This window comes from Chinchilla lanigera, unplaced genomic scaffold (genome assembly GCF_000276665.1).
Source record: "Chinchilla lanigera isolate Chin_1 unplaced genomic scaffold, ChiLan1.0 scaffold00037, whole genome shotgun sequence".
NCBI lineage: Eukaryota > Metazoa > Chordata > Mammalia > Rodentia > Chinchillidae > Chinchilla > Chinchilla lanigera.
In genome coordinates, this window is record NW_004955438.1 from 13,478,257 (window position 1) to 13,497,060 (window position 18,804).

General features: G+C 45.5%; 1 protein-coding gene across 3 annotated transcripts in view; it reads left to right on the forward strand.

The window, feature by feature from the left end:
* LOC102015449 (chromosome unknown open reading frame, human C14orf159) overlaps positions 1 to 18,804 on the forward strand; it is a 114,087-nt gene that overhangs the window by 37,374 nt on the left and 57,909 nt on the right. For 2 of the 3 annotated variants that reach the window (XM_013517221.1, XM_013517220.1), the window contains exons 2-5: positions 7,247 to 7,390; positions 11,717 to 11,848; positions 16,223 to 16,376; positions 16,674 to 16,796. In XM_013517221.1, coding sequence (XP_013372675.1) covers positions 11,743 to 11,848; positions 16,223 to 16,376; positions 16,674 to 16,796 — 383 coding nt within the window. In that variant the 5' untranslated portion in view covers positions 7,247 to 7,390; positions 11,717 to 11,742. The remainder of the gene's footprint in view (positions 1 to 7,246; positions 7,391 to 11,716; positions 11,849 to 16,222; positions 16,377 to 16,673; positions 16,797 to 18,804) is intronic. The other variant, XM_013517222.1, reaches the window with a different exon arrangement.

Below are 18,804 nucleotides of genomic sequence, written 5' to 3' on the forward strand. Positions count from 1 at the left end.
AAATGGTATACGTGTGTTGGAAGACTGGAGGAATATTTTGGAGGGAAATTAAGGGCAACATATTGTGGAGAAGGACATTTTATAGTTCACCCTTCAATGTGTTACCTACTTGGGACTTTGAGCCTGACCAAGCCATAGGATTGTTTGATTCGGGGGGAAGTCTAGCAAAAGAATTGGTGTAAAAGGAAATGATAGCAGGACCTGTGTCCCCATGGAAAGCTGCCTGGACAACACTAGATGTTTTGCTGAGATATGCCCAAAGGAATAATAACATAATGGCTAACTAAGTCAAGTCTCATTCCTGTGATAATTAAATTGTATTGTCCTCGTAATCCAGTTAATTATTCCTCCCATTTGCCCCGTTGCTACTTTCTGTTTGTAAAAGGCTGAAGAAGATTGTAAACGAGGCTTCAGTCCAGAGGCTGCACACTCCCACCCTCCCATAACTTTCTCACTCTTTGTTTTTCTTTTCATTTGAGGCACCTCGTGCTCCATTCTCTGGATCTTTCACCCCAGACAGAAACTGACTATACACTGACAATATATCTTTTACTGTAATAAATTTTTAAAAATTTAAACATTGACTGTAGTTTTCTATCACACCTCATATCTGTTTCTATGTATTTAAAATGTCAAGTGGCAGTCATTCTTCAGGGCTGGAAATGTATTTCCAGACTCATATATGTATTTCCAGACTCATATATGGCTCTGAAACCAGTTGTTTTAAGCACTAACCAATTGAAATTAATTTTACTCTCAATTAAAGTAATATATACACATCCCTGAAAAAGAATTTTTAAAAAATGAGTCATAGGGCCAAGTGTGGTGTAATCCCAGTGCTTGCCTGTAATCCCAGCACTTGGGAGATTGAGGCAAGTTTGAGGCCAGTCTAGGCTACATAGTGAATTCCTGGCCATCCCAAACTACAGAGCAAGACCCTATCTCAACAAAACTGAAGCATAGTAATCAATAACACTATCAACTCATGAAAAATTAAGTAATTACAGATTATAAATATCATAGAACTAGAAGGTGCTGGTGAAATGTCTATCCTGGCATATGTGGCATTTGACATGAACAGAAACCCAAAGACTGAGAATAAGTACTTTGCTGGGTAGTTCAGAGTGTCACCTATGCATGCAGGCAGTATCTCCACGTCTTTTCCCAGGGATTGAAATGCATGGAGCCTCTGACCTTTCCAAGCAGGCAGTGGTGCTCATGGTGATGTTGCAAGTCACATCATTGAACCGAGCAGTGTAAGGGCAGCTAGTAATGTAACTGCCTCGTTTACCCCCAGCATTCACCAGTGGAACTATGTGACTCAGCATTTACTGTTGGTAACATCTACACTCAAACGCCATGTGGGTTCCTGGGTCATATTTCATGGTTACAGGAATTTGACAAGATGTAGCCATTGAAAAAATCCACATTAAATCAGCAGACAAGTGTGTTCTAGTTTTATTGCCAAGCCAACTATGAAACAGAAGGCCTGGCCTTTCTTGCCCACAGCAGTCATACCTTGGAGTTTTGCCACTTGGTTGGGTTGCTTTACTTGGCTGAATAACTAAAAGCAGATTCACTTTGAGATATGAGGCTCTCAAATATTCTATAACTCTCTTAAGAATGGATATTCACAGTCATGTTGGACAGAGTTACTGCCAGATTTTCAGAGACATGAAGTTAGTGTTTAGTCATGTGAGGCCGACACACATAAACCTTCCTCTCCTGTGATGTGCTCCTGTTCATGAGCTGGGACAGGAGCTCTGGAGTTGGAGAATAGTTGATATTTAAGAAACAGTCTAGGGGCTGGGGATTTAGCTCAGCGGCAAAAGCGCCTGCCTGGCAAGCGCAAGGTCGTGAGTTCGGTTCCCGGTACCGGAGAAAAACCAAAAAAAAAAAAAAAAAAAAAAAGAAACAGTCTGGGTCTGATGTGAGTTATCACATCAGTACTTTGAAACTAAACATTTACATCATAATTTGCATCTTTAATTTGCAAATTTGTATTAGGATAAGTAAGTATATATAACATTAAATTTAACGTTCTAGCCACTTTTGTGTGGAAGGATCTATGGCATACCTACTTTGTTGTACAACTGTCACTGCCATCTATTTCTGAAATATTTCCCTCTTCCCAGGCTGAAACTCTGCATCTATTAAACACTAATTCTCCATTCTCTCCTTCCCCAGAACCTGCTGATCACCATTCTACTTTCTGTCTGTATGGAATTTGACTACTCTGGGTATTTCATAGAGGTGAGATCATATAGTATATGTCTTTTTGTGTCTGACTTTAACAAAATGCTCTCAGGGTCCATCCACATTGTAGCATGTGTCAGAATTTCTTTCCTTTTTCATGCTGAATAATAGTCTACTTATGTATATTCCACATTTTGCTTACTCACAGTTTAATTTTTCTAAAGTGTATTCCTTCTCATTTTTAGACTTTGAAACTTTTAGTTTTTTTATACTTTTCAGAATTTCTTTCTTTTTGAATGCTGAATAATATTCCACTTAGGTGTATTCCACATTTTGCTTACCTACAATTTAATTTTTCTAAAGTTTATTTCTTCTCACTTTTTAGACTTTTGAAGCAATCACAAAGTGATAAAAATTGCAAGAACAGCACTCCAAGGCACCTTTTTATCACATTATTCATCAACTTTTATTTATTTCTGTATATTATGGATTCTGTGACTTATGGATTCCCCTGTTAGTAAGTTACAATCTATTCCTGTCATTATTAATTTTAAACCTCCAAATACCCCAACCTGACCAGCGAGAACCTCTTCAGTCTGTATCTCTTCTATGTGCCCTCATGATTCTTTGGCACATCTTCACTTCCTGGCATGAAAAGATACTCCAGGTTCATCTTATTCTTTCCCTATCCTTGGCCGTGGAACTCACATTTCCTCAAGGAATCTTGATTTATTTTAATAGAAAATGGTATTTAGAATCCACAATCCAAACATTAATGTGCTCATTCCTATTGAGGTGCTGCTACTCCTAGGCAGAAATAGAGGATGTTACACCACACACACACACACACACACACACACACACACACACATATACACACACACATTTCTACTTCATTTGAGACAAGGTCTTACTGTGTTACCCAGGCTGGCCTTAAACTCTCAATCCTCCTGCCTCAGCCTCCCAAGTAGCTGGAATTACAGGTGTGTGACATGGCACATGGCTATACCTTTACTATTTCAAAAATTGAGCTCTATGTACAGACATTCCTCCTTTAACAACCTACTTGTTTAACAGCTATTTAGACTTGTGCCCAGGTGCACTATTCAGACTTACAACTTACCTCTGAGACTTATGTCCCACATTGGGACTTAATATACAGGAATATGAGTAGCAGGGCGGCCTTAAGATGACTTCTTCTATAGCACAGTACTGCAATTTTTGATGATGTATGGTACTATAGTTTTTATGTTCTCATATATATTACAGTGCTGCATGTAAGAGTTATGCAAATGAAAACAAAGTCATCAAGTTGGAGTTTCCTTCAACCATTTCTCTGTTCTGAATATTGTAATAGACATATCATATAGTAAGTCCCCAATTTACAAATGAGTTCCCTTCTAGGAGAATGTTTGTTAGTCAGGTTCATTTGTAAGTCTGGCAAAGAGAGTCTTATACACCTTTGACACAAATATACAACATAAAGCATAAAAACCAAACACACACACAAATACAGTAAGTCCCCGGCTGTACTCACTATTGTACACTATCGCACTGTATAGTAAGCACACAGCAGCACAAGTGTGACAATGTCCAGCAGACATGTGAGCTACCTCCACAATTTGTTTGCATCTACAAATGTTCATAATGCGAAGTCCATTGGTATCCGTGAAACTTGCAACTCGAATGTTTGTAAGTCAGGGACTTACTGTATACAAGTCCTCATTTATTGACCAATTCACTTAGCAACCTAGTCTCGGGAACAGGACTTGGTCATTGAACAAGGAATATCTTATTAAAAACCACTGGTTCATTCTGATAAATCCGGAGTTAATCCAAAACCACAGAGTTTATTCTAATTTTCATCATTTCCATATTTGTGATTCCCTCCTCCAACAGTGAGAAACAAAGTTTCCTGGAATCGTGTAATGTGTAATGTAATCATGCTTTATTAATCACGGGTAGAAACTGTCTCCACCACTGCTTCTTCAGCTGCCCTTCACTCCGCTGGGCGTTGCTCCACTCCCAGCCATACCAGGCCAACATCCCCCATGTGCAGGACACTCCTTACTCACTAGGCTGGGACATCATGGCCAAGCCATCCTCCTTGAGTTGTCCTTACCCAACTTGGGCTCCGACACCTTGCTTTGGGCAATCACAGTTTCCTGTCCCCTGCCCTCCACCATGGATTCTCCAATGACTCTGGGACTGAACTGTTTACAAGAGATGGAGAAGGAGCCACCATCAGTCTTGATGAAAGCTTGTTGCTTGTTAACACTCTTTTGCATCCTGGGAGCATTATATCTGACCTATTAAATAAACAAATACTAATTATGACTGCCAGCATTTCCCCAATCTTTTGTCTCTGTTACTGTAATGACATTTTCTAACGAAATGTTTGTATGGTTAGGATGCCTTCTTCTTTACTGCAACATTTATTTTGCAAATTTGCAGTTGTATTTAGGCTACCACCAGCAACTCTCTTGGCAAACACTGAGCAACTCCCACCACAAAAATTAATGAGTAGAGACAAGGTCTATCCACCTACTCATCTGTTCTCCCATTATCAAGTTGTAGGGCTGTGGGGAAGTGATCCGGGGAACATCTACGGAAACCAGAAATGGAGTTTTGTAGCACCGTGAATTGTATGCTCTTGTGAATAATGTGTTCTTCTTGGCTACACTGTAAGCTTCAAGAAAGCGGGCTGTGTCTCCTCGTTTTATGAGGTCCCAAATGCAATTCTATAAAAATATAAGGTATCCCCTGTGCATTTTGGTTGGCTGAGGTCGGATGGCTCCATCATGGTGGTGTGGGAGATAGAATGTGGGTTACAGAGCCTGTGGAGATTTGGTGTTCTTCTCTTTCTTGACCTCTGTGAACACTAATTCCTGCATGAAACACTTCTACCCTTGGTTCCTGGGGCCCTTGTCCTCTCTCCTGCTTCCTTGGCTGTCTCATCCCAGGGACCTTTGTGTGGGCTGCTGGCTCTGCCCCTCCCCGCAGCAAGGGACATGAAATGGGTGCTTTGTAGGACCTTGGCTGCTCCCTCAGGTGTACCCAGCACTGACTGGTCTTGCAGGACACACGAAGGACTCAGGCAGCCTGTCTCTTGCCAGCTTCTTTTCTGGGAGAAAGGCTTTCTAGATGCACATCTCTCATGAGCTGCCCTCTGCACCCCCACCCCACGCCCTGCTCCTGCCTCCTACCTGTATCACATATTCTTGCAGCACTGAAAGCTGGGTGCCTCCTGTGCCTCCCTCACACTGCTCCTGCTGCACCCTGGGCTGAGAAGGTCTTTTCTTTTTGCATACCAGATGCCCCACTCGTCCCTTCAGACTCAGCTCCTTCCTTTCTTCTACCCCTACTTCATGAGGCCCAGGAGCACTAAGCACTTGGTGTGATAGTCAAATATTTACCTTTCTGTTCTCCCCGAGAGACAGACACAATGGTAATTATGTGTTTAATGTCTGTCTCCCAGGCTGGTAAACCCTTGTGAGCGTGGGCTGTGGCTGCCTTATTCACCACGGTGTCTCCAACACGCTGTGCACAGTGATAATCACAAGCAGTGCTTCCACAATGCTAACTGGGGACACGACCAAGAAATGTCCCAAGAACCTCGAGTGTGTCAACTTCTCAGCTGTCAGTGAGGTGTATACTATTACCAGTCCTGTTTTACAGATAAGATAGTAGACCTCCTCCTAAGTATAGAGCTAGGTTGAGGCTCTGGACAGTCTGGCCTGAATCTGTGCTCTCTACCATGATGCCTGATAAATGAATGGATGAGTGAGTGTGTGTGTGTGTGTGTGTGTGTGTGTGTATGTGTGTGTATGGACAGATGGACAGATGGACAGATGGACAGATGGATGGACAGATGGATGGAAAGAAAGATAAATGGGATGGATGGATGGATGGATGGATGGATGGATGGATGGATGGGTAATGGATGGATGGATGGGTGGATGGGTGGATGGGTAGATGGATGGATGGGTGGATGGGTGGGTAATGGATGGATGGATGGGTGGATGGGTGGATGGGTGGGTGGATGGGTGGATGGGTAGATGGATGGATGGGTGGATGGTAGATGGATGGATGGGTGGATGGAAGGAAAGATAAGTGGGATGGGTGGACTAGACAGTAGTCAATTTTATAATTGGTTATTTTGTAAGGGAAGAAGTATAAGTGGTTCATAAGAAAGAATTTAGGACTGGGCCCCAAATATAGTCCAAGCCCCCGTTCCACTCCACTTCAGAGCACACACTAAGGCTACCTCCTGACTACCTTCCTCAGTGGCCTAGCACCCCAGAACCCCAGAAATTAGCACCAAAGTCAAAAGGAGTGATCTGTGTCCTCCCTGAGAGATTACTGGGATTTGCTCAGCCATCAGAGGGGAAAAGAATGTTTGGCTTGTGCGGACAGCGTGGGAGAAGGCCCGGATCCGTAGGGCCCGTGGGGTTTGTAGAGAAGGGTGAACAGGCCTGTCCTGCAGGACAGAGTGAGCCTGGTTGCCTGGACTTGGCCAGAGAAGGGGCGTTCGGGGCAGTAGAGCCCAGGAGACCCTCAGGAATGTAGGGTAACAGAGTAGAAAGAGAAAATGCGGACGACGGAGAAAATAGCAGAAAGTGAGTGTCCTACGTGCAGAGGGGGGCTTTGGGTAAGTATGAAGGCCAGCGAGCACACGAGGTAGGCCAAGTGGAGACTCTGTGTGAGGAAGACAAAGGGAAGGAGTGAGAGGGTCACTAGTGGGGTGGGCTGGGCTGGGCTGCTGCGGGTCAGGAGCCCACGCTGAGGAGTTGGTGGGGGACTGCGGGTGGAGGGCAGATGCAGAGAGGAGGGCAGGGAAGTGCTTATTTACTAGAGTACAGTTCAAAGTGGCACTGCGCCTTGGGATTTAAAAGAGCAAAAAAGGCTATAGTTTGACATGGGTCAAATCAAACCAAAATTCAGCGGAGGATGTTTAGGTGCCAGAACCAAGCTTGGTGCTGAATGGAAACAGAGGAGTGCTGAGCTGGCCTCGGTTCTCATGACAGCCACGCCCTTCCCTGCCCCGCAGCTTCTTCTAGGACTCGCCTGTGGATTCTTGCTTATTGTGCTCTCCACCCTATGGAGAGCACCCTATTGGAGGTCAGGAACCTGCTCGGCTTGGTTCCCTCTGCTGGCCCAAGAGTCTACTCAGTGCCACAGCGTACCATACTAGGTAGGTAATGGGGATGAATAAATGGCATCTGTATGTTCCCTGCTCCTCCTGAGGCCACTGCAGTTGATGGTCCAGTAGCCAGCAGGGCCCACTGAGGTTAAATCCAGGCTCCATCCCTGCTCCCCTCTCAGCCAAGCTCACATGGTGTGGCCTGCTCAGGTCTCCTCTCTGCACCCTGGGGCTAGAAGTGGCCCTCCAAGCTGTCATGAGGCTTAGCAGCCACCTGTGTCACAGGCACCTAGCACAAAGTGACCAGCACTCAGCAAGTGGCAGCTGTGATTATTGGGACAGTAGCCATGTCCCAGATGCATGCTCTTTAAATCAGCTGTATTTTCTTACCTCTGAAAGCTCAGGGTGCTCAGACCACCAATGGTGTCGCAAAAGAATTTGAAAACCCATGAGTGACCCGAACTCTCAGAGTGATAGGGACTGATTATATTTGATTGCAATGTTTCATTTCTTGGAATATGACCTGATTCTACCTTCCTTTATATTTTTAATTAAATTCTGTTTTTTATTACATAAGACATGTGGTGCTATTCAAAAGGCTCAGAAAAGACAAACAGCAGAAACCTGTCTTCCATCAGGGCCACCCCACAGCACAGTGCAAACTATAGTGTGACACTACCTCTCCCACCCTGGCCCTGGCCACAGTGTCCCCTCCAGAAGGGCCGCTGGCACCAAGCTTTTCCCCATCCTCCTAGAGGTGACCCAGGTAGACCCGAAGAGATCATGGAATATGGAAGAGCATATGGAATCCTCTACCTTGCCTTGTTCCCCTTACATCCTTGGGAGATTGTTTCAGATGAGCTGTAGAGAGCTGCCTCGTTTTGAAAGTTACATGGTGCCTCTTTGTATGGCATGGATATCCTGCTGTGGCTTGACTGTTTCTCTCAGAAGCTGACGTGTTGGAGATTTATCCCCAGATTCATGTGCTAACGGTATTTGGAGGTGGGCCTTATAAAAGTAATTAGGATTAGTTGAGATCGTGCACCCCCCACCCATGACATTAATGGCTTTGTAAGAAAAAGGGGAACCAAACTAGTACCATATGATGGCCACTGCTATGTTATATTGCAGCAAGAAGGCCCTCCCTAGATCCTGGCACCATGCTCTTGGACTTCCCAGTCTCTGGAATTTTGAATCAAATAAACATCTATTCTTTATAAATTAACCTGTCTTAGGTATTTTGTTACAGCAATAGAAAACAGATTAAGACATGTACTGTAGTTCATTTAGCTACTCTTCTATACTGCAAGTCTCAATGTGTTTAATCAAGCTTTATTAGGTTGTTTCTCAATTATTTCTATTACAATGTTGGCCTGTATGCTACTACTGTTTCAACCACTGTTTGAGAACATCTAATCTGTAGGATGCATTTCTAGAATTGGATTGCTTGGATAAAGCAGAAAACTGACTGTAATGGTAGAATTTCAGTCATCTAGGTAAGCACAGAGGAGATGTTTTTACACTGGAGTTGTGGATGTGTCAGGTTCTGCTAAGGACTGTCTGTGGGGCCCCTCTCCAGTATATTTGATATTAGGGGATAATGTTTGTGGATCTGATAGTTTGTTCTTCTCTAAAGAAAAAAGAGAGAGCTCTCAACAGAAAAGTGGCTTCTTGGAGTGCAGCCCAGGCTGTTTGTGTCTGATGAGGCTCAGTCTGAGTCTCATCTCATTCTACGTCTGCTGAGCTGGCAAGACACCTGGGCCACCCAGCAGCGGGCTCACCAGAGGTCGTGGTACAAAACCTGAGAAAGTCAAAATTCAGTCCCCAATGTAACATATGTGTTCAAGAGACTGACCCAACAATCACCTTGCAGGGTGTAAGCAGGTGGCCCCTGTTATTCCTAAGACGTACTGAGGATGGGATTCCTAACACTACAGGATGGATGGATAGACAGATGGATGGATGGATGGATGGATGATAAAGGGATGAGTAGGTAGATGGATGGATGATAAATAGATAGGTAAATGAATGGATGGATGGATGGATGATAAAGGGATGGGTGGATGGATGGATGGGTGGCTAGATAAATATATAGATACATAGATATAGATAACAGATATCAACAAAACAAACCTAAACTTAGACCTATTTTTGAATTGGGATCTACCTATTGGTTATGGGACTTTAGGTAACTTGTTCGGATTCCCTGAGACTCAGTTTTCTTGTCTGTAATGGGATTAACAATGCCTTTCTGGTGGGACTGTAGTAAGAAACCAAGAGAAGGTATGAGTAAAGGCCCTAACTTGTCCCTGGCACACAGTGGGTACCTGTATGCGGCAGAAGGTGCTGTCATTCATTATGAGTGGGCATTCTCTGATTGGTAAATGGAGAAATTTTCTTTGGTAGGAGCTAATAAGCCCGTACTTCACCCTCTGCTTGACCCTGGCCCTCAAGGGGGATGACTATAAGGCAAGGGCTCTGGGCCTTCTTTTCCTCCCAGTGGGCAAGATGCCCCTCCCAGCATGCATTTCACAGTTCCAGTCACTAGCTTCATTTATTTACCTGCAAAGGAAAAATGCAAGAAAACAATACAAAATTCACTTACATTTACATTGAAACCATAATAAATTAAGAAGAGAAAAAAACAAGAGACTACAATCTTCAGGCTACAGTTTATTTGCCAAACAGCAGCCCCTTGCACTGCAGCCTTCTCTAGTCATAAAAGGGTGTGGAGAGATCCACAGGTACCTGTGGGTATCGGTATTCTCAGTGGGTTTCGGTGAACTCCATTTCCTCCTCTGAATACAAAGCATGCGCAGTTTGAAGACCCTGGCCGTGGTCCCTCCATGGTTATGGAATGGCTATCTGGCCAATACGGAGTCCAAGGCGGAGGTGCTAAGTCCTCTGAGTGGCCCTGGAACTCACATTCATCCAGGACCTTAGCTGATGACTCAGCTACTGGGCCGGGGAGCCAGGCCTGCTAGGCCCAGGCAGGCTCTTTCAGACTGGCAGACAAGCAGGGCTTGACCTGCCAAAGCAGCTGCTATAGGCCACTGGGGTAGGAATCCAACCTCACCCCGCCCCTCGGGCACCCTGCCCCAGCCAGCAGGACTGACTGTTCTCTCCTGGGTGTCTTCTTTGTTCCTGCAGCTATTAAAGCACTCCTGACAGTTTTAAATACACCTCTCTCCCTTCCAGGGCAATCTTCTTTTTGTTTTGATTGTTAGAGATTTTATGCAATCTCAAATTCTTTGTTAAAATGGTCCCCGGGCTTACAGCATTTTCTGTGCTTGAGATTAGAGTTGAAAACATACATTGGTGATTAGGAATTTCATCCAGTTCTTCTCTTTAGATAGAAAGAGTTGTGGAAAATGAGGCTTACCCAGAACCCTCACTATGAAACTGCCCCTAGATTCATGCTTTTTTCTATTCTATAGTCAGCCAGTCATTCAACAAACATTTGAATCTTACTTTTGTATTACTATGAAAGGGCCTGGGTCTATTTGGATCAAAATGACATAAACCATGCCTTACAGGCCACCACAATGCGGCTTTCTAGTGCATATTCTGCTAACATACTGGAACCATATAAGAAGTCAACTTACAGGATTCCTTTCTGGACATAACTGAGCTTTGAGACTATCTCTATTTTTAAAAATGATTTTTAAAGCTTTTGGCAATGACTTTAAAAACACATTCAGTTTTTACAATCTACTTACCAAATGTCTGTATAAATGACCATACCTAGAATGGTGTGGAAGGAGCCTAAAAAAGGAACACATGAAATTCCTACCTCCGAGGATCCAAACTCCAAATACGGAAGTCATGTGCACCCAGGCTATCGGCCTGTTCTTTTGTGTCCAATGGAAAATGGAACTCATTCATTTTCTGCCTCCATCAAAAGTGCTTTGGGGTTGTGCTACATGCTTAGGTCTCAATCCAAGCTCCAGATCCTGGGGAAGAAGTCCAATGTGTATCCCTGCCTCTGAGCATTTCGGAGAGAAAGGAGCTCAAGGTCCAGTAGAATATTAGGTCACTGTGGCTCTGGGCCAAATGAGTGTTACAAAGAAAGCTCCGAGAATGGGCAGGGCCCTGGAAGCTGCTTGGCTGCTTCATAGAGGTAGATTCTGAGCTGCTTTTGAGGACCAGAAGGGCCCCAGAGAAGCGGGGAAGGCAGGTCAGGGGGAAGGCAAAGGGAGAAAGCAGAGGCTGAGTCACCAGCATTAGGAATTTCCCACTAGAAACTCAGACCTGCCCAGCAGGAGAACTGCTCCAAACAAGCCCAGCCCAGATAGCCCCGGAGGTGACATCTGCTGCTGACCCTGAACCTTGCAAGAGGCTGTGCCTTCTAACCTATTCTCTTCTTCCATCCCCCAGATTCCTTGCAACCCATCTAAGGAGGCATGATACCTTTCACACTCTGCCTGAGGTCCTGCTTTCCCTCTGCCACAAAGAGCTTGATTCTATCAAAGAAAGCAATTATCAGAAAGGCATCTGGCATGGCTGGGGGTAAGTAGTGCTAGATGCTTAAAAAAAAGTCCTGGCTGAGCATGGAGGTGCATAAGTGTAATCCTATGAGGCCAAAGCAAGAGGATCACAACTCTGAACCCAACCTGGGCAACTTAGCAGACTCCATCCCAATAAAGAATTTTTAAAAAAACAACAAAACGAAGAGGGTGGCTGGGGAAGTAACTCAATATGAAGGCCTGAGTTTAACCCCAGCCCTGGAAAAAAGAATCCTGGGAATACCAGCTGTTTGGGGCCAGAAATTCTACAAGGCACAGAAAGCAAGAGCAGAATGCCATCAGCACTGGTGACTACTTCACTTGAATGATCTGGCATCTTCAGCCAGATTCCAGGTGTGGATCTTCTAGGGCCACCCACTCCTGCTGGGTCACAGCTCCACACAGGGAAGGGCTCATAGGCTCAGATGACAAGAGGGGTTTTCCTTAGAGGAAAAGAGCCTCCAGGTTGTGCTGCATTCTCCTGATTTTGATTCAGACTAAGCCTTCCCACCAGGGACTGGCCTCATTCTATGGGTTGCACCATCTCCGCACTGTTTCTCAGAGAACACCTAAGGGCCCTGAGAGAGAAAACACATATCACATTTGCCATTGACCTGGGTCTCAGCCAAACTTCACAACTAGAAGAAAAAAACTTTTCTAGTGTAAGTACAAGAGGGAAAACCAGAAGCACTGTTTAAAATATTTGAACAAGATCGTTTTCATTTAGCTTATTGACAGGCCTGGCCTCTGGTGCCATATTTTGGGTTCACAGTCGTCTGTATAACAAGGTACCTCAAAACTTAGTGGCTTAACACCGTAATTCTCGTAACTCTGTACCAGGGCTGGGCTCAGTGGAGTGGTTTTTTGGTTTAGGTGGTGGCCATCAGGCTGGACGATCCAAAATGGTCCCTCCCTCACATTTTGGTGACCCCTGGGACAGTTGGACGGTCAGGTTTAACATTTCTTGCTCTCTTTTTTACCTCTCTGTGAAGCTTAGTGGCAACCAAACTTCTTTGCATAGTAGCTCAGAGCTCCAACAGACAGCATTCCAGGAAGACAAGCCTTCGTGCCTTAGTGTACAAGTGTGTATCAAGACACTCACTCATGACCTATGGGCCAGAGCAAATCACAAACAAGGCCAGAGTTCATGGGCAAAGGTTACAGTGGGGCGGGGAATGTGCCCCTGAACACCAGGAGGCATAATTTATGGAGAAGTCACTAAGGTCTGTTCCAAGCAGCTACACACAATCAGCCAGCACTAACTCCAGGGTACAACTGCTTCCTGGGACCTCCAAGGGACAATAGAGCAGAGCGGCCAGGACCTTAGGCCCCAGAGTCTGACAGCCTGGGCTGGAATCCCAGCTTTGCGCCTCACTTAGCTGCGCAGGTGAGGGTAGATTGCATGATCTCTCAGTCCTCGTCTCCAAAAGGAAAGTAGCCTGAGACTCTTCCCGCCAGGACCATGAGCAAGGCCACCTGAGCTGTGCTCGCTTCTTAGCACCTGCTGCTGTGAAATGTTTCAGGATGAGAGCAGCTCATTTACCAAACAGCTGGAAGACGCCAGCTCTGCACTGTCTTCTGGGGCTTTAAATCAAATTAGGAGCCTTAAAGGATGTTTTGTTTTCTTGTTATTAAGTTTCAAAAAATTGATTTTGGAGGAAAACGCTCAGAAGGACCGTTCCATTTTTCTCCACAAAGAGAAAGCGTCATGAGCTTAAGTGGAGCCCAAGACTCCAGGGTTGTGTGAAGCCCATCAGACCCTTAAGGGAGGCCCCGTGGCCTCGTCCCTCTCCAAAACGGCATGCAGAGGCCTCTGTTCTGTGTCCTGTTGCTGATGGGGACGACGCAGACTTTTCTATTCGTCTCTAGAGGTGGAGACAAACAAAACCTAAACACAGTGCCCCTGAAGTACTTTTAATTAAAAAGGAAACAAAGAAGATTTGTGCATCTAACGTACAAATCCAATATTGTGTTAAAAATCCAATTTGTCCTCCCAATAGGATCTGGAGGGAAGTAGTGGGTAGGGAAGGGAAGGCCTCAGAGCTGCTGTCTTCCTCCACCTCTCTCCTGATTGTTTTCGTAACCATGCTGGGCTTGCATGGGACCTGGGGCAGCAGCGCTGGGATTCTGGCAGCTGGGGTGTGCAGGCATCTGGATTTGGGGAGTAGCATTGGTAAGTACCACTGGGTTTGGGATGAATGTGTTCCAGGTCCCACTGGTTCAAGTAGAAGCTGGTGCTCGATTTTCCCCAGCAGATGGTTGAATCTGCTTCATTCCACAATCCCTGAGGAGGAAGGTGCTGGGGCTGTTGATGGAGCCATTCCACCACCATGGAGGCCCCACGCCCTGGCCAAGTAGATCTGGTGCGGTGACAAAGTGGGAGGAACTCAGGTTTAAATCCTGACTGAGCCTTACACTGGCTGTGTAACCCTGGGAAAATCACTTGATCTCTTTGAACCTTTATTTCTCTGAATGATTAAATGTGCACATTACTTAGCGCAGACCCTGGTACATCATAAGCACTCCATAAATATTACTTAACAATATTATTGCAGGAAAAAAAAATCCAGATGTTGATAGAGAAGCAGGAGAATTGTCTCCAAGGTTATTTCTCCAGTAGAGCATAATTACATTTTTCTTTGGGATGGTCTGAGTCTTAGTGCATTTTCGGTGGCTAGGACAGAATATCTAATACTGGGTGATTTATAAAGGAGAAAAGTTTGTGCGGGGAAGCCAAGAGCCTGGAGCCAGCATCTGGCAAAGACCTCATGCTGCTTCAACTTATGACAGAAAGCAGAAGGGCAAGCAGGTGCATGCCAAAGTCTGAACAATAGGGGTGCACTTCCTGTACAACCTGCTCTTGTGGGAACTTGGCCAGTACCGTGAGAGCAAGAACCTACCCAGAAAAGAAGGCATTAGTTCATTCATGAGTATCTTGCACCCACTAGTCCCTACCTCCTAACACTGCCTCCCAAGAGACCAAGTTCCAACACTCAAACATGCAGTCTTAATTTTAGGATATTGAGAAAAATGCAGAGGAGAAAATTAAAATCACTCTCAGCCTTATTACCGAGAGACAACCATGATTAACATGTAGATGTATTTGCTTCTAGTTCTCTCTCTTATCAATTTTATAGAAAGAAGAACTTGTCAAACACACCGTTTTGCTACCTAGCATCATTCCTTTAACAATACATCATAAACATGTTCAATGTAATCAATATATATTTCTTCTGTACCACAATTTCAAATGTGTACAGGGTTCCACTGAATGAATATAAGCTCATGAGTACTGATGTGTTAAGGAACGTATATACTTTAACTTGCTGAGACATCTTTGAGGTAGAAATAATTATACCCATCTTGCAGATGGAAAAAGTGAGGCTGAAGATGCACAGCCACTGTCCATGGTCACAGTCAGAGGCAGAACCAGATCCAAGCTCAGTTTGGGTTCCCTCCAAAACCAACACACTTCCCATTCCAGAGGATGGCTGGCTGCCTCACAGGAGGTTATGATGTTATAAGTGAGGGTTTTCCTCTCAGCTCTGTTAAGTCTGCTTGAAGAGAGAGTCAAAGATTCTGTATGCCTCCTCAGTCAACACTCAATCTGCCCAGACCAAAGACAGCAACACCTCTTTCCCAAAAAGGATAACCAGGTGGCCAGTAACATAGATGAAAAGGAACTTGATCTCTTTAGTCATCAGGGCAATGCACACTGCAACCACAATAGGATACCGCCCCACGGCTGCCAGAATGGGGCTGGAATGGAAAAGACAGGCATCCCGAGCACCAGAGACACACCACCGATGGGAGCGCAAACTGGTCCAGCCACTTTGGGAAACTGCTTGCAGTATCTCCTAAAGCAGTATCTGCCCTGCAGCCCCGGGTGTATGCCTCACAGGGATGCACTTCTATGTGCCCCAGTGTGCATGTTCTAAAATGTGCATGGCCGCAACTCTGGTAATAACCCAAGCTGGCCAGTCCTCATGTGTCAGTGAGAGTGAACAAGTACTGTAAAATACACGAGGTGCATGCGTCTCCCAAACATACTGTTAAATAACAAGAGACCCGTAAGACACATGCATGTGATTCTAGTCTGTAAAGCCCAAGAGCAGGCAAAGGTAATACGCAGCGTTAGAAGCTGGGATGATGAACACCCTTAAAGGGGGTGGAGGTTGGCAGGAGCAGGAGGGGTGTTTCTGGGGTGCGGATAATGTTCTGTCTCTTGGTGAATGCTGATGATGTGTGTGTGTTCATTTTGTGAAAATCCATCAACCTGTACACTGAGGTACAATTTTCTGGGCGTCTGTAATGCTTTAATACATGTGGAATTAAACAGCAACTAAGTGTGCATTTGTCCTTCCTCCACACTACCCAGGGCTGTGCCGAGCCAGCATAGTGGTCCTGCACAGGTCCCTGGCACCAGCTTTTGAAAAGTTCTGCCAGGCCAACCGAGGTCCTCTGCCCCTGCTGGGCCAGTGTAAGCCGGAGATGTGGATGTTGCCCTCCCCGGGGGCTGTTCCTGACATCAGGTAAAGAGCCTAGGTCTCTGGGAGTCAAAGTCTGCCAGTGGTCAGATGCTACAGCCTGGTGTTTCAGTCACCAGGGACCTCTGTCCAGCCCCAGGGAGCCCATAGAACCCGGCACAGAGGCCCACTCATGACTACTGCTCCGGGGCAAGCCACCCTCCCACCATTCCCACTCCATCCCCGCGCCCGCCCCTGCCCTGGCCCCCGCCCCCGCCCCACAGTAAAATCTTTGGGATTTCTAAGAAAGTCCAGTTTGGAGAAATCCCATGGGCACTGCCATCTGTCACTTCGTCACCCAAGCCAGAAAGCTGCCTGCACAGAACTCAGAGGAAAAACACGTGTGTCACTAAGAAAAGGCATCGGCTTGTGGTGTGTGCTCCTCCAGCTCTTAGACTCAGCAGCGCCACCTATCCACGGCTTCAGGTACCCATCGGTGGCCGAGATCTGAAAATACTACATGAAAAATTCCAGAAATAGAAAAAGTCAAAGTTTTAAATGACTTTTCTTGTCACACATTGTTATAGTTATTCTGTTACTATTAGTTGTTGTTAATGCTTAATCTGTAAGTTACAATGCTTATTTGTAAGTTAATGCTTACAAGTACAACGCTTAATTTGTAAGTTAAACTTTATCATAGGTATGTGTCTGTAGGAGAAAACACAATTATATAGGGCGTGGTATGGACTACAGTTTCAAGCGGTCACTGGGAGGCTCTTATCCATGGACAGGGGGCTACTGTATGACATGTCTCATAAGTTGCCCTGGGATTCTCCTTGTGTAATTAATGCTCCTCCAGTAAGCCCTCATTTCCCCCACTGGGCCAGCTCTTGTTCACACCTTGCCTTGCCTAGACTGTCCAACATCTTGACTGCTCCCCTTGCCTCAATCTCGCCCTTTCCTCCTCCTACCCCATCTTCTGTTCTCCCCACCAGGGTGGCATTTTCTAGGTCTAAATCTGATCATGTGACTCTCCTATTAAACTCCATTCAGTACCTGCCTTGGCCAGTACCTTAAGCCCCCTCTCAGGATCTGTTTTGACCTGGCCCCAGCTCAGCTCTTCCCCTAACTCTGGTGTTTCAGGCAGCCCTAGCCCTCACCCACACAGAAAGCTCCCAAACAACATCCAGTCATCATTTTGTGAACTCCAAGGATAGGAGGGTTCTGTAGAGACCCCAGCAGGGGCTAAGGTTGCTCCTTTACATTTTGCCCTGGCACCTCCTGCACTGCCAAATTGGAGACTCCTAAGAGCTGACCTGCCACCGGGCTGTGGTGTTTGATACCTTCATGTTTTTCCTACCCTGCTCCCTCTGCCTAGATACACTCTCCCACAACTGGTAAACTCCTGTTTATGTCTCAGCACCTCTTCCATCATGAGTATGTTAATCAGCTTTCCATTAAATTGTAACAAAATACCTGAGATAAACAACTTATAAGAAAGAAAGGTTTATTTTGACTTAAGGTTTCCGGGAGTTCAGTCCATGGTGGGCTCTTTTGCTTTGGGCCTGTGGTGAGGAAGCACATCAGAGAGGGAGTATATGATGCTCATCTCATGGTGGCCAGGCAACAAAGGAAGAGGAGAAGGGGCCAGAGACATGATACACCATTCAAAGGATGCTCTCAATGACCAAACTTCCTTCCACTAGGACTGTGACCATTCACTGATATGCCAACTTCATTGGATTAAGAAACACCTAGCAGAGTGACAACACTCTCAGGTGTGTTGGATTAGGTCGTGGAGGTGTGAACTTGGGTACTATATCTGGTCCCTTGCCCATTCCTCTCTGGCACTGTATCTCTGCTCTGCTTCCCAGCCACCATGAACAAAGCAGTTTTGCTCCATCACACCCTTCTCCCATGAGGGCTCTACCTTGGAGCCTGCTCACCATGGACTGAACCTCCTGAAACCATGAGCTATAGTAAACCTTCTCTCTTGTAAGTTATGAGTGTCAGGTACTGTGTCTTAGCAATAGGAAGGCTGACTAACACAAGGACCCACCTTCTAAGTTCTCCACATCCTCACCACAGCCTGGAGAAATCTTCAACACATGGGTCTTTGGGAGGATATTCAATATCCAAACTATAACAATGTAGAAAATGGATTTCTCCATTCTCTGAATCACTCCTCTACTTAGACTGCTAACATTTACTGCTCTATTTTGCAACTCTCTGGCTTCAACAGTGTCTCGCCTGTCAAGATAGGGTAACCAGCTGCTTAAGGTCTGGGAAGGGCTCCTGTCTATCGCTAGAGCCCCATCACCAAGCACGTGCCAGCAAGGAGGAATGTCTCAGTAAATGCCTTTGGAGTGAGTAAAGGTTGAAAGTTATAGGCTTTCAACCCTGCAGAAGAGTTTCTCTCAGGAGAAAGAAAGGCTTCAACCCCTGCCAGCTCTGAGAGATTTCTTTGTCCCTTGTGGTCTCTTGGTCCTGTGGC